The sequence below is a fragment of the Camponotus floridanus genome, unplaced genomic scaffold, assembly GCF_003227725.1.
Source record: "Camponotus floridanus strain SB8 unplaced genomic scaffold, Cflo_v7.5 scaffold37, whole genome shotgun sequence".
NCBI classification, from domain to species: Eukaryota; Metazoa; Arthropoda; class Insecta; order Hymenoptera; family Formicidae; genus Camponotus; species Camponotus floridanus.
The window spans coordinates 708,531-736,225 of record NW_020229514.1 but is presented as its reverse complement, the minus strand read 5'-3'; the positions used below and the strand labels follow the sequence as shown (position 1 = coordinate 736,225).

At 42.6% G+C, this 27,695-nt stretch overlaps 1 protein-coding gene across 14 annotated transcripts in view; it reads right to left on the bottom strand.

Moving 5' to 3' along the window:
- The window catches only part of LOC105255123, a 68,306-nt gene that overhangs the window by 31,612 nt on the left and 8,999 nt on the right, over positions 1–27,695 (bottom strand). For 11 of the 14 annotated variants that reach the window (XM_025410999.1, XM_025411001.1, XM_025411005.1 and 8 more), the window contains exons 2-6: positions 13,999–14,150; positions 13,809–13,885; positions 13,670–13,732; positions 6,942–7,028; positions 659–6,079 (exon numbers count right to left, since the gene is read on the bottom strand). In XM_025410999.1, the coding sequence (XP_025266784.1) occupies positions 659–6,079; positions 6,942–7,028; positions 13,670–13,732; positions 13,809–13,885; positions 13,999–14,150 (5,800 nt within the window). Of the gene's footprint in view, positions 1–658; positions 6,080–6,941; positions 7,029–7,217; positions 7,408–13,669; positions 13,733–13,808; positions 13,886–13,998; positions 14,151–14,854; positions 15,016–26,727; positions 27,336–27,695 lie in introns of those variants that run through there. The other 3 variants (XM_025411002.1, XM_025411004.1, XM_025411011.1) reach the window with 3 other exon arrangements.

The window sequence follows — 27,695 nt, the reverse complement described above, 5'->3', positions numbered from 1 at the left end:
TCCGTTTCGACATTACCGCTTGTCTCCCTTATTGAGAAAGTTCGTCTGAAACGATAGCGACGACGTTCGTCGAAGACGAGAATTCCTGATTTTCGATAAATCTCAATTATATTTTAATGAGAACCAGGGTATTTTTTATACTTTACAATTAGATTTTGCCACACGGAAGATTGAGGAGACGAGCACTTCTAGGATTTTTAAAAAATTTCAAGTATTTTAATTACCGAATAATCGATTATTGACTGACTTTTAATATTTTTATATAAATTATGTCAATCCCGGCTCGCCGTGAATTTGTGCAAAATTAATTATAAGGAAACTATTCTTATTTTTCATCCCTTCTGCGCTCAACAATTTCTTCACGTTGCCGACACGGACGAATAGAGAGATAGAAAGAGAGAGAGAGGAAGAGAGAGAATTAGCATAATACCATCAACATCGTTAGTGACGACAAACACTAAGGCATCTACAAACGTCGAGACAAGATGCGCGCGCTACGTTAGTTGGTTGTTACAAAAGGGGCATTTCTCCTCGGCATATCCAGGATAGATTGTTCCGGCTTTGGACGGGAGCAGTCATCAATCGTCACCAATCATATCTCGCAACACGACGAGCAACACAGCAAAATCCACCGTCCATTCCATTCGCCGTAACTCACCGCCCTCGTCGTCGGACATGATGGAGATCTTCAGGAACTCCCGCAGGTGCTTCGGCAGCTTGCCGGACGCGTCCCGCAGCTCCTTGCCGTCGATCAGGAATTTCGCGTTGATCACGTCGTCCTCGTCCTCTTCGCGATCCGTCCCGCTCTCGTCGAGATCGATCCCGAACTTGTTCAGCCGGCTCCGCGCCTTCTCGATGAACTCCTTTGCCATCGCGCTCATGTCGCCGTCCGTTTTGGGACTGATGTCCTCGCACGAACTGATCTTCAAGACCTTGTGATTCTTTCGCTCCTGCCGCTCCAGCACCTTGTCCACGTACTCGTCGTACATCCGTTGGCGAAACACCTCGCCGTTCGTCGGTAACGTTGTCGGTCTCTTCGCGACGTCGATGGTTTTCTTGCGCGATCGAGTTTCTTTCTCATTAGACACCTCGGAACCGTTTCTCGACTTTTCCGTCGTCCGCATTTCCTCGTTAACTCTACCCTCGGATGTATCGTTTTTCGATATTCTCTTCACGTTTCCCGTCTGCGTGATCACGTGGCACTCTTTACGCTCGATACTCTCCGAGGATTCCTCGTGAAAGCCGTTCTCGTGAGATACCTTTCTTGAAAATTGCCGACTCCCCGCTTTATCGATCGTCTCCGTGCGAGTCTTCTCCACATTCCGTGATTTCTCTCGCCAGTGTTCCCTGTGAATTTCCGGCTCGCTTCGACAGGTATTATTTTCGAAGCGCTTCTCCTCGTGGCTACGAGAATGTTTCTCATGTTGCTCATTTTCCGCAGATTTCTCGCTCGTCATCCCATCCGGAACGTCAACAGCTTTGCGTTCGAAATTTCCATCGGTTTTCCTCTCAGTTTCTTCGACGGACGATTTCCTCGCGTCGTCGCAGTGTTTCGTACGATGAAAGTGCGATTGAAATTCCTCAAAGGCTTTTCTCTCCTCCTCCTCCGCCACTATCACATTTTTCAGCTGCTCCTCCAACAGTTCGATATACTTGAGTTGCTGGATAAAGTGCTCCTGCGGCAACGAGCCTCTTCTACCGCCATCGAGTCGTCGCGACGTTTCCTTCTGCAGCGTTTTCAGTTTATCCATAATTTCCACGGCGGCGACCTGCTTCAGTTTCTCGGTTTCGTGACATGATCTTCGCGGCTCTAGATGACTCCTCGGCGGATTCTGGTCGAAGATGCTCGTCGTGTCGATGCACGATCTGTCGACCGTAATCGCGCGCTTCGGCAACGGCGGTACCTCGAGTCTGTCGTCGATCAGCGCCGGATTCACATGTTTGCCGGGATCGGTCGTTCTTCGAAGAGGCGGTGTTCTCTTCCCGACGACGTCCATCGATCGATCAATAATGGCACTGTTCATCGTGAACGCGTTTTTTGTAAACGATCTCTCCGAATCGCGAACTTTCGCGGCGCCGTTCGCCAACGAACGATGTCCGTCAGTGTCCACTATAGTGGACTGTGGCGTAATCCTAAGTCGATCGGTCACGTGACCATTTGGCTTATCACCCGATTCCTCGCCTCTCGCCGCCGCCAAGAATAGCTCATTCGCAGTGACGCTTCGGCGATTATCGTAGTCTACTAAGTTCGACCAGTCGTTCGGTCGGACGGCCTTGAAACTTGCCTGACCTCCATTGTGCCCTAAAAAATCCGGGACGTCGGTTATCGTTCCTCCATTTTGTTCCTCCTTGATAATTTCTAGTAGCCTGCTGCTCGATCTCTCGGCGGTATCTCGATTAGTCGTTCGAAAAGACGTTTTCGAGACCATGTCATCGTCCTTAATCGTCGGACGGATCTCCACTCGATATCGCGGCACAGGAACGCACCGCGGTTGTTCCTCCCGATAACTGTAACGGTTCAGAAACTTGCGGTGAAGATCCAGTAGGGTGTCCGCGCTCGCGCGCACTTGCGAGGCTTGCTGCGAGGGCGACAGGCACACCAAGAGCCTGGGATCCTCGGAAGTAGACAGAGCTCGCCATCGTTCCTCCATTTCGCCCTCCGACTCTGACAACTCAATATTAACGTTCGCCGACGACCTAGTCCGGTCTGAAACAGCGTTTACAATGTCGTTAGGTCGAGGCAGTGGCTCGTTCCCGTCTGGGGTTTTCGTTAGTCCGCGTCGTCGAGCATCACTCACTCCATGCATCGTGTTTAATCGCTGGACGTTATCGTCATGTTGCTGACGCGCGCTCGTCCGCGGCACGTCGCTCACAAACCTCTGCAGAGTCCGCAGACTCTCGAAGATGCTCAACTTGGGCGCGGTGATCTCGTCAATCATCTGCGATCCGAACGGCATCGATAGAATCCTCTTCACGCAGAGCTCCCGCAGAGACGACGGTCGTCGCGATATGTCCTTCGAAACATTTTCGCGATTGTTCCGGGAGACTTCCTCGGTATCATTCAGCGACACGTAGTAAAGATCCTCCACGGGCGAGTAAGGAATCGGCTGCGGCGAGCTCTCTGCTGATGTTTCATTGGCGAGGTCTTCCGCGCTCTTCAGCAGAGTGAGCTTTCTTTTCAAAAGAGATTCTTCCCTTTCGTTCTTGGAATTATTCTCCTTCGTTTCGCGAACATTTGCACTGACGTCGGTCAACGATGCTTCTAACGGACGATGCTTCACGGTGCTCAAGGACGTAGTACTGCTAGAAGAATCGTGTCCTTGAACGTCGCCCTCGGGTGAGGAATTTTTGCTCGCCGAGATATCCAGCCTTTGAGAGCTCGTCTCATCGTCGGATGAATTCCTCGCGTTACTCTGTCGAGATGAGCTGCGCGTTTCTTCCTCGTGCTTCTCCTCGTGTCTCTCCTCGCGCTTCGACTCCCACGTCGAATATTTGGAATCGCAGAGGCTATCGCGCTGGTTAGCGCTCGAGCTTTCCTCGTGTCGTTCGATTATCCTCGTCTCTATCTTCTTCTCGCTTTTCATTATTCGCTCGCGATGAAGAAACCTCGACGTCGATTTATCATTCTTCTCCTCTTGCTCGGATTTTCCTTTACTCTTGGTACTCGAAGAACCCATCGTCGATCTACGCTTCGCCGAGAAATCTGGACCGACGTCCGATTTATCGTTTTTCGATGACCGGTTGATCGTTGAACTCTTCTTCCCCGAATCGACCTGGGGCGAAGGAGAACACCTATGCACCTCGGTTTCACCCTCCTGTCGGCTCGACGGTGCGCTTCGATCATGCGTCGCTGCTGCAACAAGCGTCGCCGCGGGCTTCCCTTCCCCGCGACGCGTTATTTCCGTGCTCGTCGCATCTGCCAACGCGACGCCGCGCGTCCCGACGCCGCGCGGGCATGACGGATCATCGTCACGAATACCCGATGACGTGATCGATCGGCCGTCCTCGACATATCTCTTCGAAACGATGTCCTGGTTTATGGAACTCTCGTCAACCATAGTTGAGGCGGATTTACGCGAATTTCCGGAAGAAGAGCTTTCGCGAATTCTCTTCGACACGGAGGGATTTCCGCAAGTTTTAGGGAGCTCCGGTCGTCGTGGTGACTCGTCCGTTACTTCGGCTTTGCAGCTCGTTGTATCGCGTTTCCGTAAATTCGTCGCGACGACTGGTTGACGATGAATATTCGCGCCGCACGAAATATAATCTATTTCAGGTAGCGTCGGTGGTCGCTGAGGCTCGTGCCCGAAACTGGACGATCTCCTCGGTGGAAGAGGCGGAGGTCGTTTCGTTTGCGGACTCGAGGATGAATCAGCCTGGTCCTCCATTCGAGATACGTTATCAGTCACTGTGTGCGTTTCGACTTCTTTTGGCGAAACGTCACATTTCTCTGATGATTCTACAAGTGTTTCGACCTCGGTCAATAATTTATTATCTTTCGCTTTATTTATGTCGATTATGGTCACATCATTTTTCATCATCGCATTTTCTTCAGCAATATTCTCTTTGTTATTCGTCAATCTTTCCTCGCTATTATTTGCATCGTTTTCCATAATCTCGATATGATCCTCGATCTTTGGATTGTTTTGCGTTGCATTCGCTACAATTTCCACAGATTCATGAGATAACGCGTCATCTTTCGCGTTCGTTACTTTAATAGCAGATATAGTGTCCTCTATTGTTTGCATTTCAGCAATATTTTTAGCTGAACTCGGTTCAAGATTCTGTTCGATTTCTGCGCGATTATTCGCTTCATCGCACGAATGTAATTTCGAAATGTCACCTTCCGTATCGATCTTAATCTTAATATCACATTCCAGTTTATCAGAAATTTTCTCGATCTTTTCAGGATAGTCCAATTTCGTTTCGGTATCGTCCGTCGCCTTTTCGGCTGAATGTCTATCCTCGCGCCGATACTTGCTGATCTCCTCGTTTATGAAATCTCTGATGTGCTGCGCCTCGTCCTCCGACAATCTCTCGGCCTCTTCTTGTATGATGTCCAAGAAGCTGCGAGCGTAATGTGATTCCGTTGACATCGCGCGTTTCTTCGTCTTCCGGCGCGATGAGACAGCGACTTTTTCAGTGGATTTGCTCTCTTCCGTCGAGACATCTCGAGACGTGTCTTTTTCGTGAGATCGTCCTCCATCCTCCGCCACTTCCTCGGAGAAGCTCGGCAGTTGCAGGCCCTCGATAAAGTTTCGCAGCTTCCTCTCCACATCCTTGGGCATCACGGTGGCGCACATCGAAGTCGGAAATTCCGTTTCCGATCTGGAGAACTTCTTCTGCGGCACGAATTGCTGGTCGACTCGATCATTCGATTTAGATTCTTCGAGCTCTTCGAAGCTTCCCGATCTCTCGACCGGCTCCTTATCCGCGGCAGATTCGAATTCGACGATTGTCGGCCGGCAATCCACCTCCGTATCGCTGTCATCGACTTCCCGAATCTCCAATCGATTTCCATTCGCCTGCGAAAGTTCGGTACTCGAGCAACTAGAAAACGGTTGTATCGATTCCACCGGTTCCGATATCGTCACCGTCGTCCGGTCGCCGCTTCCCGTCTCTAGGATGCCCACTCCGGCGATATGGCCAATCGTTGCCTCGAGGGGTAGACTGCTGACAGTCGTAATCTCGATTATCCCGGGGCGATACTCCTTCAATTCAATCTTCTCGACTCTACGTCTATCATCCGGATGGATACGATATCGACGACTCAACGATTCGCCCTCGATCAAATCGGCATTTTCCGGAATGGCAGTCTTCGAAACGGAGTCGTTCGTCTTCGGGTCGTTGTCGTCGTCGTCGTCGTCGCGCTCGATTCTCGAGGACGCCGCTGGTTGTTCCTCGGGTTTCCTCTGCTCGACGTTCCGCGGCGATTCCGCAGGATTCGCCGGTCGCTGAAGAGACGGACGGTTTCGCCGGTTCCGATTCCTGCGGCCGCGGTTGCGGTTGCGCGGGTTACCCTGCGGCATCCCGACGCTGTTGTCCTCCGCGTCGGTCGCGTACTCCGAGAGATCGCAATATCCTACGACGTTTCGCGAATTCGTGGAGAAATTCTCAGAGCGCGAGTTTCTTCCACTTTTCCTCTCTCCTCGTCTCTCCTTCCTTTTTTCTCTCTCTTCCCTCGCGTAGGATTCTCCGCAAATATCCCGTCGCGGTAGTTTTACGTAACTTCTCCGAGCTTCTCCGTTTTTTGCCTCCTCGTAACATTAGCTGTGCGTTTCTCTATTCTCCGGACTTTTCGCTCTCGCGCGCGCTCACGTGCGTTTGACACGTCTTTTTATTTTTACATTTAAAGACAACGGCTCGTTACCCTGCACTCAGCGCAGGAAAACAGCAGAATTTTAAGATTTCTAAGAGTATTACATAAAAAAGCTGTTACTATAGAATTACATTAGGCAGAAAATTATTCGATCTCTCCCATTGAAATGTCCACTGAATACGCGAAATGGTGGATTTTTTGGGACTAAGACAAACAAATTTATTAACGTTCAAAAATAAAGATTTAAAAAATATTAAAATATTTTTTTTTAATTTTTTATAATAATTACTCGAAAATATATTATTTTTCTCTATCTTTAAAATCCTTGATTACTGGATGCAGTTAAATCTTCGAATAATTTTACTTTTAATTTGCTACGCTAACTTTTAATTTACCCAGCACCTTTCATCTATGTTATCTTAGATCCGAGTTTCTCTTGTCTACATACGAGACAAGCTTTTAGGGAGATCGTCCCAAACAGTAGCAATCGCAAGATGATGCTTAATGAAGAAAAGAAGAGAGAAGAAATCGTACATAGTGTTTCAGTGATCATGCAAACAAGCGTAGTCCAGTCCAGCATCCAAGTATATATTCCCTCCTTTTGTCAATAACGAGGCCCACTTACCTTTTTTAACGTCGCTTCGTTGTTCGCCCGGGCAGCTTTTCAGAGCACCGTTCTGATTGGCGTAGTTCTGCTCGACTTTTGTGTCATCTGAAAGAAATGGTTCGATGTTACGATGCGCGAATCTCAGAAAATTGTCTCGTTCAAAGTTAAAAATTATCCTCGTTTGCTCGCGATAGCTAAAGCTAAAAAACATATTTTTTAAAGATATAAAGTTACGTGAAAAAAAGAAAAAAACTTAAAAGTTATTAAACTTAAACTTTGTTATATGCAATTTACGTTGCAACGCTTCGACTGGTAGTTTCCTCGATACATCATATTCTTATGACAGATCTCTGGGACGCTAATCTAATAATCTTTCGCGCACTATCGATCGACAAGAATTCGCGATATCACCGCTCGCGAGGCGACGAAGCGTCAAGCGTGTGCGCGAGGCACAAACCAGCGCGTTAAATTTAGGCGAGAATCCCGACCAAGTCGCTCATGTTAAACGTCAACTACAAGCAAATCATCGTGGACACAACCGCGACCTGTAGGGTTTGTGAATCGCGATTATGCACTGAGCATACGACGAGTGGACCCACCACTACCCGTGAAACGCGCCCGCGTTCCCCACCCGTCAAGAGTCACGTGTTTCGTCGTACACCTACATGCTTCACACGTCGACCCAGGTGAATTCGTGTGACGCACACACATCGAGAGAATTTCAATCCCGTCATCGGTGTCGGGAATTTCTACGGTCGTCCACGTAGCTCGCACAAAATTCGATTTCAAAATTCTCATTTATTCCGCGATGAATGATGTATAGTTTAGGTGTCGTCAGATATCGTAAGAGTATTCGACAACATTTTTAGGAAAAATCCGGTGAAGGAAACCATGTTTTTTTTTTGTTTTTAGAGGAGGAATACATTGGATATTTAAAAAAGATAGTGTACATATATACATAAGTATACATACGGACATAAAACTGTATACAGGGATGCAATTGTAATGCGCATTAGTGTACGCACACAGGAGCGGGCACACGTATACACGTCCCCTCTAGAATCCCCTCTGAATTCATGAATAGCGCCGCTTCCGAGTTGGACTTCCTTCCGAGCACACAATGCCGAAGCGACTGTCGCGCACCCATCTATTTTCCACACTTTTCATTGCGTCACGGCACAGACACACTCATGCGTCGCATGTGAGATCCGGAAGTGACGGAATATCTTTTTTTTTTCCAGCGAACGCGCCCCCTCACATAGCGAGTTGGCCCGTTTAATTCGGCGACGCTCGTAACTCGATCCGAAAAAGCGAAAGGAGCGAATGTAACTAAAATAAGAAATCCGATGGATCGAAAGCTTAATGGTACAGTAATAAAAAAAACCTATATATCGGAGAGTCACGACCTTGTGGTTACGCAACGAAAGTCGCCGAGTACGATAAAAAATATATCACGTTAATTACGTAATGGAATCGAAGGAGATTACGATCGCAAGATTAACTGTCATGGACACAAACACGATAAAAAGGGGTGAAAATCAAGGCGACTACAGACGTAGCTTTACATAATTCCATAATTTACGAAAAATAAAACATTTTCTTTCTCCTTCAGAGTTTATGTTCGCGGCCATAACAATTAATATAAACAATAGTCCTTTTTAATTTACAATCGCGCTATTGTAAAAAAATTGCGCGGGATTCACGGGGCGAATTACGAGTGACGGATTTTTCCCCGGGGGAAAATTAGAGGGGACACGCATTTAGCGAGCCGGGACCAGCACCGGGACCATCGCCATGGGCGCGTTAATACGCGCGATGGGCGCGACGGGTGTGCCCCGTCATGGCCCGAAGGTGCCAAGCCCACGTTTCCGCGATCCGACGTCTTCCATCTTCGTCTCCTCCACACAGCGGAGGTCGCCCTGCCCTGCCCTCCTGCGCCCTTCGCGTCATTCTCGGCGGGGGATTTCCTTCGACCGCCGATCCGATCGCCACCGCCGTCGCTCATCGCTTGCGCAATCCGGCTAGCGTGACATATTTTATTGCCCGACGACTCTGCGCGTCCGTTGCACAATCGATCGCCGGCGTCACGCTTCGCGTAGATTCGATGGATCTAAGATCCGCGCCCTTGAGTTTCATTTTTACACTCAACGCGATTTCCGTGAAAAAATCTCAGAGATCGGTTATCGTTATATTTTTAATCATAATTTTTAATTATTTTTTAATATTAAAGAAATTTGACGTAAAGGATGTAATTACAAGTTAAAGATGTAATTGCAATTTTACAGTAATGTGCAGATACACTGGGAAAAGATAATCCCAAATTATACTTTCCAAAGCTGAATGTTTCATCATTTAACACAATTGATTCATTACTATATTAATTGTTCGTTTAATGTAGTTCGAGCGTATTTTTACGTTTTCGAACTATGCGAACTATTCCAGATATCTGGCGCACGACTTGTTCGCGATAAAGAAACAATTTCCGTTTGAACAAACCCGTTCAACAAACGGAGATTACTATTTCCGGTAACGCATTGTTCGATCGAGACTGCGAGTTTCGCGACGTAAATCGAAATCTGTTTCATTGACCGTAATATCGATGCATAAATGCTGAACACAAAAAATTATCGCGAAAATATTCATAATAATTGTACTTTTATCGATAAAGTTGATGTGAACAAATATCATTAAAATAAATCATATAAAAATAATATTATTAATATTAATAAAAACATGAATTATTCATTATTTATTTTTTAAAAATTTGTAAAAAAAATTAATATGTCTTTCTTACTTTTTTAAATTATACATTTTATCATAATAAAATTATAATTAATAATACGATTTGGTTTTATCAACTGACAGCGTCAAACACACTTATAACTCTAGTACATCCTTTATTTAAAGAATCGGATGACCCTCAAAAAGCAAACGTAATGACGCGTTACTAATTGCGCCGCCTCGTTTGTTACGGCAAGAACAACCTATAAGCACGATTGAATTTCAGTGACAAGAAGCGTACTGTTAATGTCAATGCGAATTGGATTGATGCGAGAGAAACTTCGGTCATCGCAAAATGTTCGTTAAGCTCGCAATTAAATTATTAACATTGTTTTCGCAAAGTTTCTCATATTTCATTATTAATTATTTCATTAAAATTATTAACATTGTTTTTGCAAAGGTTCTCATATTTCATTATTAATTATTTAAACAACATTTATCTGTTTGAAAAATATTCCATGAGAATTTTACAAATATCTCTTACGCAGACATGCGTCCTTTTCTCCGACTTTTCCATCGAACATATACATCATGTTAAATTTTTCTAATCGACTTTAATCGCTACCTACCGTTCTCTGTTTCGACATCGAACACATTCGAACTCTCGCCCGGTGACCGGTCTTGATAGAAGTCCGAATCCTCCTCCTTCATGATCTCCGTCTTTACACGATTATTCGATCCCACCCCTTCGTAGTCTTCGTCCCTGAGTCTCAACCCTTCCCCGTGTTCGACAGATGTTTCCGAGCGCTTCACCTCGTCCTTGAAGCGAACGGTTTTGTTCTCGCGCGCCGCGAGGGACACCTGTTCGCCATGTCGGCTCTTCAAAATCGGTGCCCTGACAAACAAATCGAGCATCGTACGTTCGATCTTCAGATGCTCCTCCACGATACGATCCAACGTATCTGCGTACGATCTCTCGCAAATGTCGTACAAGACTCCGTTTTCGCAAGTCAGCTTTCGAAATCCATCGGGAGAGCTCTTCAGCTCCTGGAATCTATTCGTCTCGGGTCCCTCGGGGATCGCCACGGTGTTCATCCGCCTGAAATCCAGACTGTTGAGCTTATTCTCGAAGTTTTGCCGGGTCTCCGTGTTGCGAAAACACGGCGGCGGATCGATGAGGAACTTGAACGCCTCCAGGTGCTCGTAATATTCACGCTCGAGCTCCCCGGCCCTTCTTCCGGCAACCCCGTCGTCTCCCTTCTGTCCGGTGCCGTTGACTCTCGACGTATCTACGGTCGCGGGAATCTTGCTCTTCCTCAAGTGAACTCCGTTAAGCGTTCTTGAAATTCCCTCGTATCTCGATTCGACCTCGTCGTTTCTGACAAGCAGTTTCTTCGGATGCGTCTTCAGTTTGTTCTTCGCGTTGCTCATCTTAGCTGCCCGTCGTTTCCACGAAGCACTGAAGCTACGCATCGCGGTCAGAAATCGGGCTTTGGAGCGCGACGAGCTGATTTTTTGCACGGATTCCAAGCGACGACGATGATGACGTTGACGACGAGTGGGTGGACGTTTCGTCATCACTAACGGATCCGTCGTCTCGTTGCAGCCACGCCATCGCGACGAGCGTCGCTGATTCAACGTTATAAGACATTGAGCGCAATCGAAGAATTTCATCTTCTTTCGAAAGATCGTATTGATTTTATCCAAATTTATTTAATTCTAAATTCATTGGAGAACTCAAACTCTCGTTTCCTATATAAAATACTACGACTGTACCTTGTTTTCAAGTGTCGTTAATTATTTTTGATCCAATTCGCGTCCTCGCTGAATTTACTTTCATCGCGTGATTTGTCCCGATGAATTTATGGTTGTAATGCCCTTTCCTTCATCATTACACAATCGCATGCAGCTTCATTAAACAGCGATGCGCGACTATTGTATCGCCGGATAATACATGTATTGTTGACGATCGCGTCACTCGCATCGCAGATTTCCCGCTGTTGTGTACGCGTTTCCTCATTGAACACTCATCGATGTTGTCTTTTATATTAACTCAAACATTCAATTCATCGTCGGTCGTTGTGCCGGTCACGAACTTAACGAAAAAATGATTATAATTTATACATATGCGAGAGAAATTTTACATTATCGTGGTAAACTGGTAATTGGTCGATCGCATAATTGTCAATGACGTTTCTTGCACTTTTCGTCTGTCGTTATGAATTTCTTGATTAAATTTCATTATGCCGCGCCGAAAAAAAATTGTACGATTCAAAGTTATACAAATTTATACGATGATATTCACACTTCACTCTCTCATTATTCCTTTATCACTGTTGCGTCTTAAAAGAAAAAAATCTATGCAATCGATTCCAATTTTCTTATTAGACATTTCTACGTTTTTTCCGGCGATATTAATTTCTTTCTTTTTTTAAAAACAAACGATGCAATGCGATTCAAAATTCGATTACTCGGCGCGGCGCGCTCGACAAGGTGTTCCCTGATACTGAACGAGAAGGTGGGTCTCGCAAGCCTCGAAAAGGAAGAAGAGGAGACGAAGAGGGTCGCCTCCTCGATGCAGGGCCTTCTTGGAGAGCCGAGGGTGCGCCGGGCACGGAATTGCCGCGTGTCGTTGTGGTCGCAGGTGTACCGTCGTAGATGGGAGTGTACATGTGAGTTGGGGACAGGTGTGTCGCGTGTGCGTGAGACAATACACGCGCGTACTCGACGCGAAGCGTGGGTATGCTATCTGGATGTGCACTGTACCGCGACGAGCGGGCAATTTGGAGAAAAGAGCCGGTAATAATGGCCAAAGTGGTGGGATGATCCGTCGCGTATTTATGGTCAACGTACACGTCATATGCTGCACTTATTAGGCCCGTATCCTTGGTTAGAGTCTAAAGCGACATCGAAGCGAGCCAATTATCGGCGATTAATTAAGCGCGATGAGAATAGCCTTCGAAATTGATGTCTCTCGATCTTTACACACAACTTCAACTTCACAAGATATTCCTTCGATTCCTTTAGTAAAATCTTTATGCTTGTAATTTATATATATATATATATATATATATATATATATATATATATATATTGCAAAATCTTGTTAGACTGATGAAAAAAATTCGCTTCCATTTATCGATCCAATTTTTAGAGGGAATTATTTTTTGTTTTTATCGTGAAAAAAAATTATCAAGCATAGATGAGTGGCGGTGCACGGAAGGCCGACTTGATTAATTCGGCCAACCGAAATGTCACCGAGGCTAACTTCTGCCGCTGTCGCGCATAAAGGAACAGGCAGCCATTGTTCGCCATTGAGATCATTGGAGATAATTAAACTACGCGCATTGTACACGCTCAGTTAACTGGCAGGATTATTGTGCTCGACCAAGCACCGGCAGTCATGCGTGGGTAATTTCTGAATCCTCCGGTATAACTCGACGTGTTACAAACGGCAACGATCGAGAATCGAACGTATATATTGCGGAGAACGAGTCGTGAATTGTTAAGAGTGTCGATAATCACCTGCCAATGACTCGGTATATTTTATATGTTCGATATAGCCTATCTATGAACTAACCATGTTACCCCCGCCTAACTTGTTTCGATTACTAGTAATCGTGGTCGCATATCCGTAAAATACGTCGAGTTAGACGCGTTAAAAATTAATTGGGAAATGAGGTTGAGACTCTCAATATATATAAGCCCGATATTTGATACCGTACGAGATTAATCGGGAATCAATATTGAACACGGTGAACTCATTGCTCAAACCGCTCGCGATTAATTGGAAATTCGCTCCTAAATTCAACATTATATTTAATTAATTATAGGCCACATTCTCAATGCGTTCGACGAAAGTTTTTGCGGCGAAGCGACCTGTTAATTATTAATTATCGATATACATGATATATTTATATATTAAACAATCGCAGTCATCGTTTTACATGAATATTTCACACATTTCTATCTTTAGTTGAAGTAACAAAAAAGGTAATAATTTTATACAAAGACATCAAACTTACTGGCAACGTTCTTCTCGGCTTCTGTCCGTGTGCGTGTGGTCGTTGTGGTCCTTGTGGTGATCTCTGTGGCACAAAAATGACAGAAATGATGATTGGCTCTCGCTTCATTTGAGATTGATCGATTTTCGCGAATACTTACTATTCTGAATTTCAGTCGTGGTATTTTCCTGTAGACTACTCTTGTAGATCCTCCTTTTTGGCGAGCCGATATTTTCTCTGCGACAAAAAAAGAAAATAAAATTCTCGATTAGATTAGAATAGAATAGAATTTAATTTCTCGCTTCTATTATTTCGCAAAAAATCTTAATATTTAAAAAAAAGCGACTTACTGATTAAGACCGAGCTTTAACTGTTCTCCAGAGTTACGCAGCAAAGCGTGTGCCTCGCTATTGGTCAGATCTCGAGTGCTTCTTCCATTAATGTTACTAATCAGATCACCCTCTCTCACCCCTTGCTGAGCTGCCTTGCTTCCCGGATTTACCTGTAACAGATCAAAAAATCAAATATTAAAAACATTTGGAAGATTTTATCTGTAAAAATTTAATTTTCGAGATCATTAAACTCAAACAAACGCAAATTGATGCGATTCGATTAATCGAAAACGATTCGAGCGAAAAACGGTCGAGCGACTTATCACGCGATGACATTTGAGAGCCACTGCAGGCCCTTAATGGCGGATCCCTCGCGCCTGGAGGCAGGCAACTTCCCAGACATCGACACGCGATGTTGTCTGAAAGCGGTCGTGCAGGCGAAGCAACGACAAATTACCGTACGATGGAATCGAAATACAATGATGACTTGGAAATCGATAATTTGTCGATTAGCAAATACCGTACGATATTTAAAAAATATATTACAATGTTTAAATTTAATATATTTCCTTACAATTATATATTCTTTTTTTCAAGATTGATTATATTATTGATATATTACACGGCGCAAAAATGTCCAATTATATCTGTAGTATTGGCGACGTAATGAAAAATTGGAGAAAGAGCGCTGGTCTCTCCGTGGAAAAATGCTTTCGCATTTATTGCGATAGTAAAAAATTGAACGAGCGCTTCACGTGCAACATAAATAAATCCCGAGGTAAATCCGGGAAAAATTAACTTTTCTTTTTTCGACGACGTTTTTCCGCGCGTCGAGTCGAGATTTAAGCACGTCGCAGACGTTTAAGATTCTCACCATGCCGCCGCGCTTCCGTTGGCCGGATACTACTCGGAACTTCAACATCCCGACGAGCTCCTCCGCTCGATAGCTGACAGAAAAACGTGAAAGCACCGGGTGAAGGAGGTTTGTCTCGATCCCGCGTTTTCCTTTGTCACCGAAAAAACTTTTGCCGCCCAACCAACTTTGTAAACTTTGAAATTTTTTTATGCAATTTTCTATAAAACAATCGATACGTGCGTATATAGTTTTGTTTATTACTTCGTAAACACGCACATTTATTTGAGAAAATGCACTTTTATCTATTTGATTAACATTTTATATTACAGCTTCTTAAATTCGCTTCAAATGACATGTTGTTCGCTCAGCAAATCATAAGCATAAAATAAAAAAATGCAAGATATCGCCGTGAGTTATATATCGCGAGATGAGAACTATCAGTGAATGGACGCGACCAGAAGGACCACGTCGAAGGAGCGACGATACACAACGCGTCGGAGGAGAAACGAATACTGAAGCTCGTCTCCTGGACAGGATGTATCCACGACGCCGTTGGACGCCGTCGCACCGGCGCCAGACTTTTCGGCTACGGTGGAACAACAGAAAAGCTCTTCCGGTTGACCTTCCCCGCGATGTTGTTTGGATTTCGAAAGCGGTGGAGGGATGAGGGGTGGGTGTGACAACGAAATATACGTCGACCCGATTTTCAAGCTAGAAATTCGATTTTGTTTACGCAACTAAACTGGCTTTCTGCCAAACCGCATTGTTTCGTGTATTAAATCGATTAAACGTGTATGAATTTATTGTACAGATATACGTGTATCTTGCATTTCAATGATGTATGGAGATTGTTCAATCCAAGCAACGATAAATGATAAGGATGACGTTTGTATGACATCAGTAGAATAAAATTGATGAGACAAAAATTGTTGTGTCTCGATATTTAATATATCGGAGGTGAACAATTATATTCAAGCTGATGCAGAAAGCTAAATTATCGACGAGTGAGCGAGCGAGCAGCCACGAAAATACGCTCAAAGTGAAACAGGCGGACGAGCGTTGAACTAGCAGACGGAGTTCCACGCTTTACGCTTCGCGCATAAAATCTTTCAAACTTTTAACTATGCGCGACACGACTTTCCAAGTGCATCGACAAAACTTGGAACGCTCTGCTTCATTACCAGCCAATGTAAGCTATTTTCGCGGCTAAAGAGCTTTCCAAGCTATTCGCGACAACATTTTAGCGTTATGTTCTAAATTAATAAATACATAAATGAAATCTTAATAGACAGTCTAAATTCTTCGTCCATTTGGAATTAACTCTCTTGGAAATTAACTCTCTTTGGAATTAACTCTCTTGGGATAAAGTAATATTGAATTAAAAAATACCAATATAAATATCGATAAAAATACCGATAAGTACTCTTCGCTGATATATTAATATTTCAATTTTATATCTCTCAACAATATACTATTTTCAGAACGTCAATTTCTCGATCAAGTGTCGTCCGATTTTAATGACTCTTTAATCATCGCGGGAAACCGCAAAAGCGATTGGAGAAAGCTACGAAGGAAATTGCTTTCCGACAACGCGGGATAATAGCATTCGATGCGATCGGGTGGAAAGCGAGGAAAAACCAGACAAGATGATGTAAGACCGGTCAAGGATTATCGTGGTCAACCTCGCGCAGTATCAGCGGGATAATAAGCGATCGCAGGACTACAGAGGATGCCGAACCCGCCCGCGGGTACTCGCACACTTTGCTAAAACATTCGCATAATTTGTTTCACGGACGCGCGAATCATCTCGGACGTGCCGATCTTAAGATCTGCACGGAATTCGGATAGAGCGAAGAAAATGAGAGAGAAAAATCGATCTTGGAAGAGGTCTTAAAGAAAACTTCAAGACGTCTTCTCACGTTTAATTCTTGCAATTTTTTTCACATCTTTCGCGGAGCTTCAGAAAAAAAATAATAAGAATGAGTTATTCCCTTTGAAAATTTCTCGATCAACTTAAAGTCGATTTTTCCACGTCGATAGCAATTTTCGCCATCAAGCTCCCTTCGCCGTAACTCTTATCGTTACTCGAAAATCTCGCGGAAGTATTTCGTATTTGATTATACAACATTGTATCGGCGCTTCCGAGACGATTTATATCTCACGCCTGGCAATCATGCGACGCGGCAGACCGAAAAATTGAATATTCTCGAGTGCGTACGATGCACGAGCATCGTGAAATCGATCCCGTACTTTTCCCGACCCGTTATACTAACTTTACATAATTGTGAGGACAAATCGATCTAACGGTGACAAAAACTAATGGCGAATTTCCGTCTATCGAGTCCGCCGCAGAGAGTTCTAGCTTTTTACAAATATAAATTTTTCAAATATTTCTTTTCTATTTTTTTCTATTTTTCTCTTATTTAAAACTGATTTAAAATTAATCGAAATGCATTTTTCAACATTGCAAACTTATCTGTTTTAAGAGAAGAACTTTTACGAGAGAGAAATAATTTTCTCTCGGCTCCACTTCGTGGCTGTCTATCGAGCGAAGAAAGGCATGACGACTTCGTGCCAGCTTTAATTGACGGAGCCAATTCGCGCCCATTATGTGATTATCGCGCAATAAGGCGGCCCGTTACGTACAAAAGACATCGTCGAAACCGAGAAATTACCGTTGGTCGAGGATCGTTAGCGGTCTTTTCATTCTAGGCGACGTAAAGAGTGCTTCGCTACCGAATAAGATGTGAAATTTTACGCGTGCAACTTATCATATGAAACGATCGATTACAAAAAACGAGTATGCATAAAACACGAGTATGCATAACGCATTCGGCGATGATTATAAATATAAACGTTCACGTTATTCGCGAAAAAAACTTGCCAGAAAACTTTCCTTCCAATCCAATGAAAGTGCAAGATTGTGAAATGACGTATTTGTCACAAAATAAATTTTTTTAAGCGAGATAAATTTTAATTCTTCCAGTATTTTCAAATGCAAATACACACCTTATACGCAATTATCGAACAAATTAATTTTTTAAAAATATTAATTTAAACTGAGCGTCACGTAAATATTTAATGGTGACAATTTTAATGGAGAATGTCGTGGACTTGACCGGAGCTTTAAACATGTCAATTGCCTTTGTAGAAAGGAAGAGATAGAGTGCCTATCTACATTATAATAGCATATGCATAAGAAACGCGTAACAAGTCGAAGGGATTTCCAGGTAGTCGACACTTTCGAGCTACGTGAGCGGAATACGACGCTTAGATTCCTCACTCTAAGAAGCACGTCAGATCTCTCAATATTTCGTTTCTAAATCTATTTCCGCGAAGACTTTATATCGCGAAGTGAATTGCGGCCATTCGAGACAGACACTAGATTGTAATTTAACTGTTGATCGCAGCCGTACCGCCCCGGTGATAAATCTGTAGACACCCACCACGAGATACGATATTCGTGCACGCACCAAAGATAAGGGCAATTTATAAATGATATTACAGCGTATAAAAAAATATATATAATCATAAATAAATTCAGTAAAATTTATGTGTCATAAATGTGTTTTATTAAATTTAATTCCACAGTCGCGACCAAGCGCTTAATTTTCTTAAAAACACATGAAATTGTAAAGTAAAATTAGGAGACTTCTCTAATTAAATAAAAAAAAGTCGCAAGCACGCGACTTTTACATTAATTCATAATCAGTCTTTGCACTTTCACGGATATCTTGGAGAGAAAATTTCTCCTCTTTTCACTGACGTGTTCGTTAAAAGTCATATTATATTAATTGTATCAAGATGAATCTTTTGAAGAAAGAAAATCGTGCGATCAATTAACTATAATTCTGGAGTACAAGTCGCATCCACGAAAGTTATAGAGAGGAAACTTCACACGCGAATTATGAGTTATTATGAGTTATTACTTTATAATCGATAATTTGTGTCGTTGGAAACGTGCGTTTCTCGGCGCGAGTTTCTCCCACCGTTGTTAGCTCACAATGCGAGTTGCGCATGGCGTGGCATTAATTATAATTCAATCGAAGGTGCACTACGTCGAAACGACGACGACCAACTTCGACCATTAGCTCAGGTCGCGATAGAACCGAGGATGGAGGCAAATCGTGAGGGATTCAAAGGAGACAGGAAGAAAGGACGACTGACATCGAGTCCTGCGAAATGCATTATGCATTTGGCTAGTTCCTCGCCGAGGATGGTTGGAGGTTTAATTAGAAGGTAGACTAGAGAAAAGCAATTAAACTCACTGCGCTGGGACAGGAAAAACAGATCGCGATATAAACGTCAGCGTCGTCGTTAACTGGCATTTTCCCTTGTCCGTTTGACAATCTCCTTCCTTTACATCTTCCTTTTGAAACGGTAATTAACGCGAAATGACGAATCGGCAAATTCGCAGATCTTTTTATTTTTTTGTAGCAATATGTTAAGTAATTTTTATGTAAAACTTTTCTAAATTATTCGTGTTATATTTTAAAAGAAATCAGGTTAAATTTCAGGTTAATTGATATTTAATTTCCGAAAGTCATTAAAGTATATTGAAAAGAAATAATATTATACTTTTCCAGAAAAATTCACATGATCTGTTCGTATCGATCGAGACGAGACTCGCTTGAAACAAAGCTCGTTTGTCGTAACGAAATGTGTATTTTTAAGTCTGAGTCGCGATCACCATGCATGATCCATTACAGTAACATCGACGTTCCGTATAAATATCCATATAAATCTAGTTTGGATAGTCGTTCCGCGGATATTTATGCAATATCCGATATTCCAGCCGCGAAATCTATTCGATGTTCGTCGATACCTATCGCATGAATATTCGCTAGCCGCTTAAAAAATTCAATAAAAAGTCTTATAAAAATGATAAAAAAAATAAAAATCATGAATGTATACATCAAAAGTGTTCAATTGTCGAATTACTTTTCAAAGGAATATTCATATTTGCGCACGTATGTCATTAATGGAATAGTAATAGCTTCGAAACTATGAAATTAAAACGCAAATTATTCAAAGAACTTGCTTCTTCAAAGAACGAAAACCTAAAAAGATGCAGTCAACTTGCTATTTAATATACTTTTTAATTAACTTTAAAAAGTAAACGTACCATTATATTCCCCTCCCCTCGAATTATCTCAAACCCGCTGAAATCTTTTTCCCTTTATTTTTACACAATTATCTTGAGAAGATCTCTCTCGGCAGAAAAATTTGCAGAAATATCAGTATATTCCGGAAGAGAGAGAGAGTATCTTACCCCGCACGCATCATTTCCGTGCTACGAGGATACTGTCATTCACAAGCACGCGCGATTCGAACGAACACGACGGATTCTCACTCGTCCGCGGATTATAGACTATTAACGAGTTTACGAAGGCATTCCGCGTAAAAGTCCACTCTCTCGAGGAAGAAGAGGCGCGAAGAGAAACCGCCCCTCTTGAATTATCAGTGTCACACAAGCCAAACGCCCGCGTGTTTTACACGACAGTCTGACAACAGATATTAATCCGCTGCACATTCCATCTCATCGAGAGATTGTCTCGAGGGATCGGGCGGTGCTGTAATTGACGGGCTGGGAGAATATAAAGATGAAATATATACATATGTATATCTGGGAACGAAATAAAGATACACTGGTACTTGTAACAGTATTCACCATGGAAAATATATTCTTGTATATTCGATGAACACAGAACACTCATTTTTCATTGAAAACCGATATTTTCCAATCTTTTCGTTGGCTATATACTCTTTATACCAATTACTCTTTGATTGAATTCGTTAAAGCCTACGTCGAGTGCCTGGCACGTATTCAAGAAATCAACGACGCCATGTGACTGGCATCGTACGACCCTCGATTATTTATATCGTTTCAAGAGAAAGAGAAAGAGAGAAAGAGAAAGAGCTCGGTAAATCTTCTTAAGAGGCGCAAGGTGAAGGTAAAACTTTAAGAGACGTAAAAACTTTGCATTTCAATAAGTATCATAAAATATTCTCATCTATTCCATACACGTCTGAAAAATACGCAAAAATCTTTTCGTGGGAAGATTCGTTAAAACAATATAATCTTAATTATCCGTAAATATAATAAAATGATCAAACAAAAAATTCCCTCTATTGCTGATACACATCGATAAATTAAAATACACCAGGCCAATGCCTCCTCCGCAAATGGGAATAGCGGCGGATTATTTACGATGAAATATTCGTATTGGTAACCCGCTCTCTACGGTCGCCACTAATAGCCACGGATTATGTCGTAGGCTGGGTTAAGTCCCTAATTAATTTCTACACCCAATTTTCCGATCCACCATGATTTATCGCGTATTGTGGCTTTAACGTCGCATTCAATCGCTCTCATTCTCGAAGCGCAAACGCCGTTGCCTTAATCATCAGTATTTTAATACGACAATAAATGTACTTGCCAAATCTACTGTCGATGTCTCGGGGATTGTTATTCATGTGTCGAAGCTCGTTAGCGCGAAAGCGAAAACGCGTTGGTGATGTAACTCGTTTAAAAATACACAATAGCCGAGCCGCGGGTGTGATGCTTTCGTTCCGTGAATGATGATCCCAATAAAAGTGTATCAAACGATTTCGCAGTTTCTTGACGTTCGTTTCTCGATACCGTCATCCGATGACCTTCGATCGATGAGCTTGCACGAAGCTTTCCGAATTGAAAATAGCCACACGCTTTGGTCGAGGCGTCTCAAATTTCTCGTGCATCCCCCAAACCGCATTTGCCTTGCGAGCGAAAGCGTGAACATGTATACAAGATTCATATAAATATGCAACGCAAGAAATTTATTTTTCATGTGTTAATCGCTTATTTTCAATTTCACGCGCGAGCAAAACATCATGGTTAATTTATCGGAAATCAAATCAGTTTTGCCGGGTCAAATCGATTCTATCGATGTCACCTGCAAGTAGACCGATAATAACCCTGCACACAGTAGTGACCCCGTACTCTCGACTCGCGATCGATCATGGTACCGTTTTTAGCGGAGGCGAATAATTCATATATTCTATAAAGCGAGAATAGAGTCTATTCTTTCGGTGATGAAACATTTCGTTCGGCATAAAGCGAAAAAATTATCAAATGAATAAAAAAGAGAATCGAGAAGACGAAAATACGAAACGATACGAAAATACGAAAAAAGCTGCAATATTATTTCGTGGTCGATATTTGCACGAACATGTTTTACCGATTTTTATTCGCTCAAAAAAATATTTGATTAATATTTTTCCTCACATCAATATGAAATATATATATTAAATTTACAATCTAAATGCATATTTGAAATATGTATACAAAGAAAAAAGCATTATCAAGAATTTCCGGTTAATTATATGAATGATATATATATAGGTCTATTCTTTCCGGTTACACTTATTACATTCGTTCTTTCTTTTCTTCCAAGATGTAAGTACATGCTTGTTCCATAATAAGTACAGGAAACGTACGGTGGAAAAATACGGAACGGATATTAATGGAACTGCATGTGAGAGAGAAAAAGAGAATGATATTTTTCTTCGCGGTTAAAAACTTTCGTCCGTTTTATTTGCCGATGAAACGTGCTTAAAAATAGAGCACGTAATTAATGAAAAAGTTAAATCGCGGTAAAAAATATATTTGATCATGAAATTGATCTGAAATACTTTCCAATAATATTTTCCGCGTACGAATGTACATACCTCAATGTTACAAATCGGCATTACATGATGATTTTTAACGACGATTACAACAATTGTTTATTAAAAAAATTGATATCCGATCGTTCTAGTTGAGAAAAATTCTTCAAATTCACAGACAATGTCATTAAAGTGAGATATATCTACTTTCAATCTATTGTACATTCTTCAATTTTATATCTCTTGCTATCTGTTCTCTCTTTTCTGTTCTTTTACTCTCTCTCTTTTATTTTTACTAAAAGAAATCACGAATTTGATCCCCATAGTAATTTCCATCTTGGCGCGTTTAATCATCGCCCACCACTCACTGTGTATTTTCTCCTGGATGTTTTATTCCATTGATTTTCCGGCGAGCTTTCCCCTTTTTTCCCGTCTCCGATGTCGTCCGAATCCGCTTTTCACGACACCCGTCACAATCGCCACGCACAACTATCCACCCGATGTCTCTTCTCGTCTCGTGCGAAACGCGCAAATTCGCCGGACAAAAAATCGCGCTGAGATGTGTCTTCAGCGTGGCCGATGGCACCGAGTCCGGTCGGTTCACTGAGAAAGAGAGAGAGAGAGAGGGACTGGCCTAGGACAATATTAGAACCGGGTTCTCTCCGCCGGACCGCACCTCGTCCATCTCTCTATATCCCGCGAACCTCTCGTCTTGATCTTGGTCCATCCCACGCTCCCCGACTCCCTGAGGCTCCCTATCTACTCACCCCGCTTGAATACGACTCGACGTAATTTCGCACAAACATTCGGCCGTAAATCATTGAAATTACATTACGCGTGTACGTTATTCGAATTAATATTAATAAAAAATTTCATTATCTATCGAGATACCAGTGAACATCTCCCGCGACTTTTTTTCATAGAAAAGATCGAGTTTAAAATTTCTCTAAAATCGATATTAAATTTCACCGGAAGGTGATATTGTATAATTTAAATCTGAAAAAGTAAAATTGTCATACCGATATTTATAGGCGGAGACTTGATTTTTCTCAAACGTACTATTAATCGATTAATCGACTTTTAATTCACCTTGGTACCTGCATATCGAAGATGATTATATCAAAAAAACGTTTATTTTTTTTTTTAACACTTAATACGACTACAGTGCCTTATATAAGTCCTCCTTACATTTCCGTTACACATCGCACGCGCGCGCTTGTGTCTCGTTTTACGCGTGTGATACTTTCTTAATTATTGCATGCAATCTACGATTGCATATCGCATGTTCATACTCGATATCCGATCGTGGAACGCGCGCACTGGCATTGCAATCGTACTAACGCGACCTCGAGATCGAGATCGTTACGCGATCTCGATGCAGGTAACAGTCCACGACCCATCGTCGCAGGTATGTTTGCAATGCTCACGTAAGACGCCCCCGCCCCTCCCACGTCGCGCGTGTGCAACGCGCGTGATAAGGCGAATCGTGTTAGATTTAGGGTCAACGATGCGAAATACATACGTGATGAGGCGAGTCCACCTGACATTATTCGGCGCGTGGGTGCGCCTTTAGGTCAATGTTAATAGCCGTGGTTGATCATAATCCTTATAAGATCATCTACGACGAATAACAAGTGTTTTGGCTAATGTCGGACGAATCTTTCAATCTTATCGATATTTTATTAACTTACATTTCTTTTTTATCGAGAAATAAGAGATCTCAATATCTCTTTCAATATTTTTATTTCACAATTTAAGCATAAAATTAAGAGATATGATGGAGAGAAAAAATAATATTATCCTATTTATATATGTTTATCCTATAATTATATTGGATATATAAATTCAGCATATATATACATACTATCTGTCGGATATAGATGCTGTTTTACACTTATGCTATACGCATACAATTAGTGAGGCATAATCGAAATACAACAAGAAGACCGTCTGTAACAACCACGTATGTTTTCGGTCTTGCAGATCTGGAATTAATTAGCCACAATCGCTGCTCTTGTTATGACGTTTAATCGTAAACCAAGAAGCATTGGTTACAACCCAGGAGCTTTTTGCGCACCCCTTGTGTCTTGTTAGTCCCCTTCGTTTATAAAGAAGATCACTTGAATTATCTGCGACGCCACAGTGCATGCATGCAAAAAGGAGTCTGCAGTTGTAGAACTCTAACCGCGCGATAATAAATAAATAAAAAAATGTGCAATGTGCAAAATACATAAAAAAATAGATGGAATATTTATATGTAATATTATCAATTGAGATCCAAGAGATCTCAATCATAAATATACGACGACAAATATAATCACGGTTTCTAAAGCTCTCTCTGGATAAAAGAAAGTTTGCCCTTTGACAGATTCCGCAATTTGAGAACCTCTGGTATAGCGGGTAACAACTCGGACTCCACAACCTGGGTGGTCAGAGTTCAAATACCGTCCGTCATCTCCGGAGTTTTCTGATACACACGCCATAACTTCCACCATGACTCAAAACACGCTCCGTTATCTTTGGAGCTATGTGACATTTTCTCTTTCCAATTCCGTGGGCGTTAAAACGCGTTATGTTTTGACGTAACTCGCCTTCCTATCGGATGATTCTAATGTACACGATAATGCGTACACGCATAATGCAATTGAAGGCTCACGGATAAAACCGGAGAGAACAAGACCGCAATCAGCAGCTACGTGACTTTCGCAATCACCGCCGATACCGTCCGTCTTGCGCATCTCTTTTGCTACTTGCGGGATTCCGCGGGGGTTGCGAAAGGGGAGAGAAGGAACCCGGGAATAATGGCGGTTGTTGGAGCGAGTAAAGATCAATTCGTCTGCAGGTAATAATGTCGGGTAAACACGCGACGCGAAGGTTCGCGCCCAAGGACCCGCTGCACCTCGATATTGACGTATCGAGCGGTAAACTGAATTAAGAGACGACTTTCATAATGGTGAGCTATTTATAAAGCATCGGCTGAAAGAGCGTATTTTTATTAACAATGCACCAAATTTCCACATTCAGTGCGAAATGCATATCGATCGAACAGTCTTTTTATTCGAAATTCGATCAGCAACCATCTCGATTAGATTTAAAAAAAAATGTAGCTACAATTTTAACGCGAGAAATGTAACTTTTTATTTCATTTTATTTTATATTTAATATATACTTTATTTATTCTTTTAAATAATTTATCTTTATTTCTTTCCAGATTCAAACTCCAACATTGCGTGTCGTTACATCGCTAATCGTGATATTACACACATTGAAGCGAAGAGAAATATTAAGAGGAATGCATTATGTATAATAAGCGAATAAAGCTTTTATGGGCGACCTTCCCTTCGAAGAATGTGGTCTCGGTCGATATTTTTTCCGAGGTGTGCGCGGAGCAAACGTTGGACGCGCAAATATTTGCGATATACTCGCTTACGATACTCTTATTCTGAAGTCAAGAGCGCGGTTATAGATATTTCCGGTTGAATCTAGAAAAAAAATTTCATTATATCCGAATGTGTATCTAGCTGCGCTCTAACACGAGAAAGCATTCCTTCAATTGCACGTCAAGTTTCTAGTCGACGGAGAAATCTAGCGATGTTTACGTCACGACAGATCATCATCATTGTGCTATACTTTGTCGTTATACTTCGCCGTCTAATTTCGGCGTGATTCTGCCTATTAATCTCATAAGACTTTCTACTCATCTTTTTGCGTATGTCAGATGATTACATCCTGCGTGTTCGCAGATAAATACCAGCGTCTGCTTCCCGAATAGCGCCGCGAGCTACAGCCCTCGTCGAGATTGAGAGAGCAAGAAAGAGAGAGGAAGAGAAAAAGAGATCTCCGACTCTCTCGCAATTAAAGCCTCGAGCGGCCGCTTAAGTTACGATTGTTACGGAATTAAAGGCGCCTCTCCGCGAGAGAACATAATCCCTGCTGGCTGCGAGAATCCAACTCCCTTCAAACTATCCACAGTATTCATCATAAACGAGAGGTCTCGTGAAATATAAAAAAAAATATATATATGCATCAGTTTGAGATAAAACTTTTTCATGCGAAACGGCTTTTATGTAAAATTATTTGCAGAGATCTCCACATCTCTTTCTCTTTTTCTCTCTTATCCGCGACTCCCTTTAAATTTGTATCACATTTACTTTAGGAGCGCGACAAGCGCTTGATTTACGCTTTCTTTAACGCTCCCCTTCACGTGACACATAGATCGAACGCATAGGAATTAGCGTACAAACCTTTTTCCGGTATGTGCTTGGCAAGCAAGCCCATTGCGCGTAACTCGTGTGAACCATTGTGAAGAGATTTTTCTCGATCGCAATCTCTCCTGCTTCTGAAGCACGCGCGATTGTATGCGCGTTTGATGATGACTGCTTGCTCTACAAATGCGCGCACTTTTCTAAATCATCGTCGCGCACAATCGCCTTCGATGCCGGATGCAATTTCGTCTCATTGTCAACATTGATACACTGTAGTAGTTTCACACCGCAACTCGCAATTTCTAAGAAATTTCTAAGAATCTGGCTCAAAATTCAATCCTCCTTTTCTCGAGAGGAAAAGAAATGCTCGAAACGATCCTTTTCACCGATCTCTCTCCCGCGTCTTCTCGTTTAAACGTCAATTGAACATTAGAGGGATTCTCACACTTTGAAATGTCCGGATCGTTTCGCGAGCGCGACTTCCGCGTTTCTCAGGACACGAGCGATGAATTCTCAAAGCTCTTACGAGGCGTACGCGGTGTGGCACACACGTAGCACAAAGCTTTCCCTGTTTTCGCGCGGAAAAAAAGCCGCTATCGAGTCTTGCACCATCGATATGACTCAGGCGTTCGCGTTCCTGTTCGTCGAGCTGTATCAATCCGACACATTCATCGATCATTTAACAGGCTTTTTTTTTATCGGAGCACCATTTTTCTCTCCGTCTCTCTCTTTCTCTCTCCGCACAAAGAGCCGTAGTTCGTCATCGACTAGCGAAACAACGACGCAGATCCGATAAGGCGTCGGTCCCCGCTCATCCGCGTTATCGAAATGGCGCGAAATTAAAAATCCATTAGTTAGATACGAATCGCGAATTCCGATAACAAACTTGCGATCGCGCTATTTGATAATTCGTACTCGAGGAGCGAGAAAACACGTGCGCCTGGAACGAGCGGCGATCGGGAACGTACGTCTCTCGATCGTACGCGGGCGAGGAATCGCTGCCACTG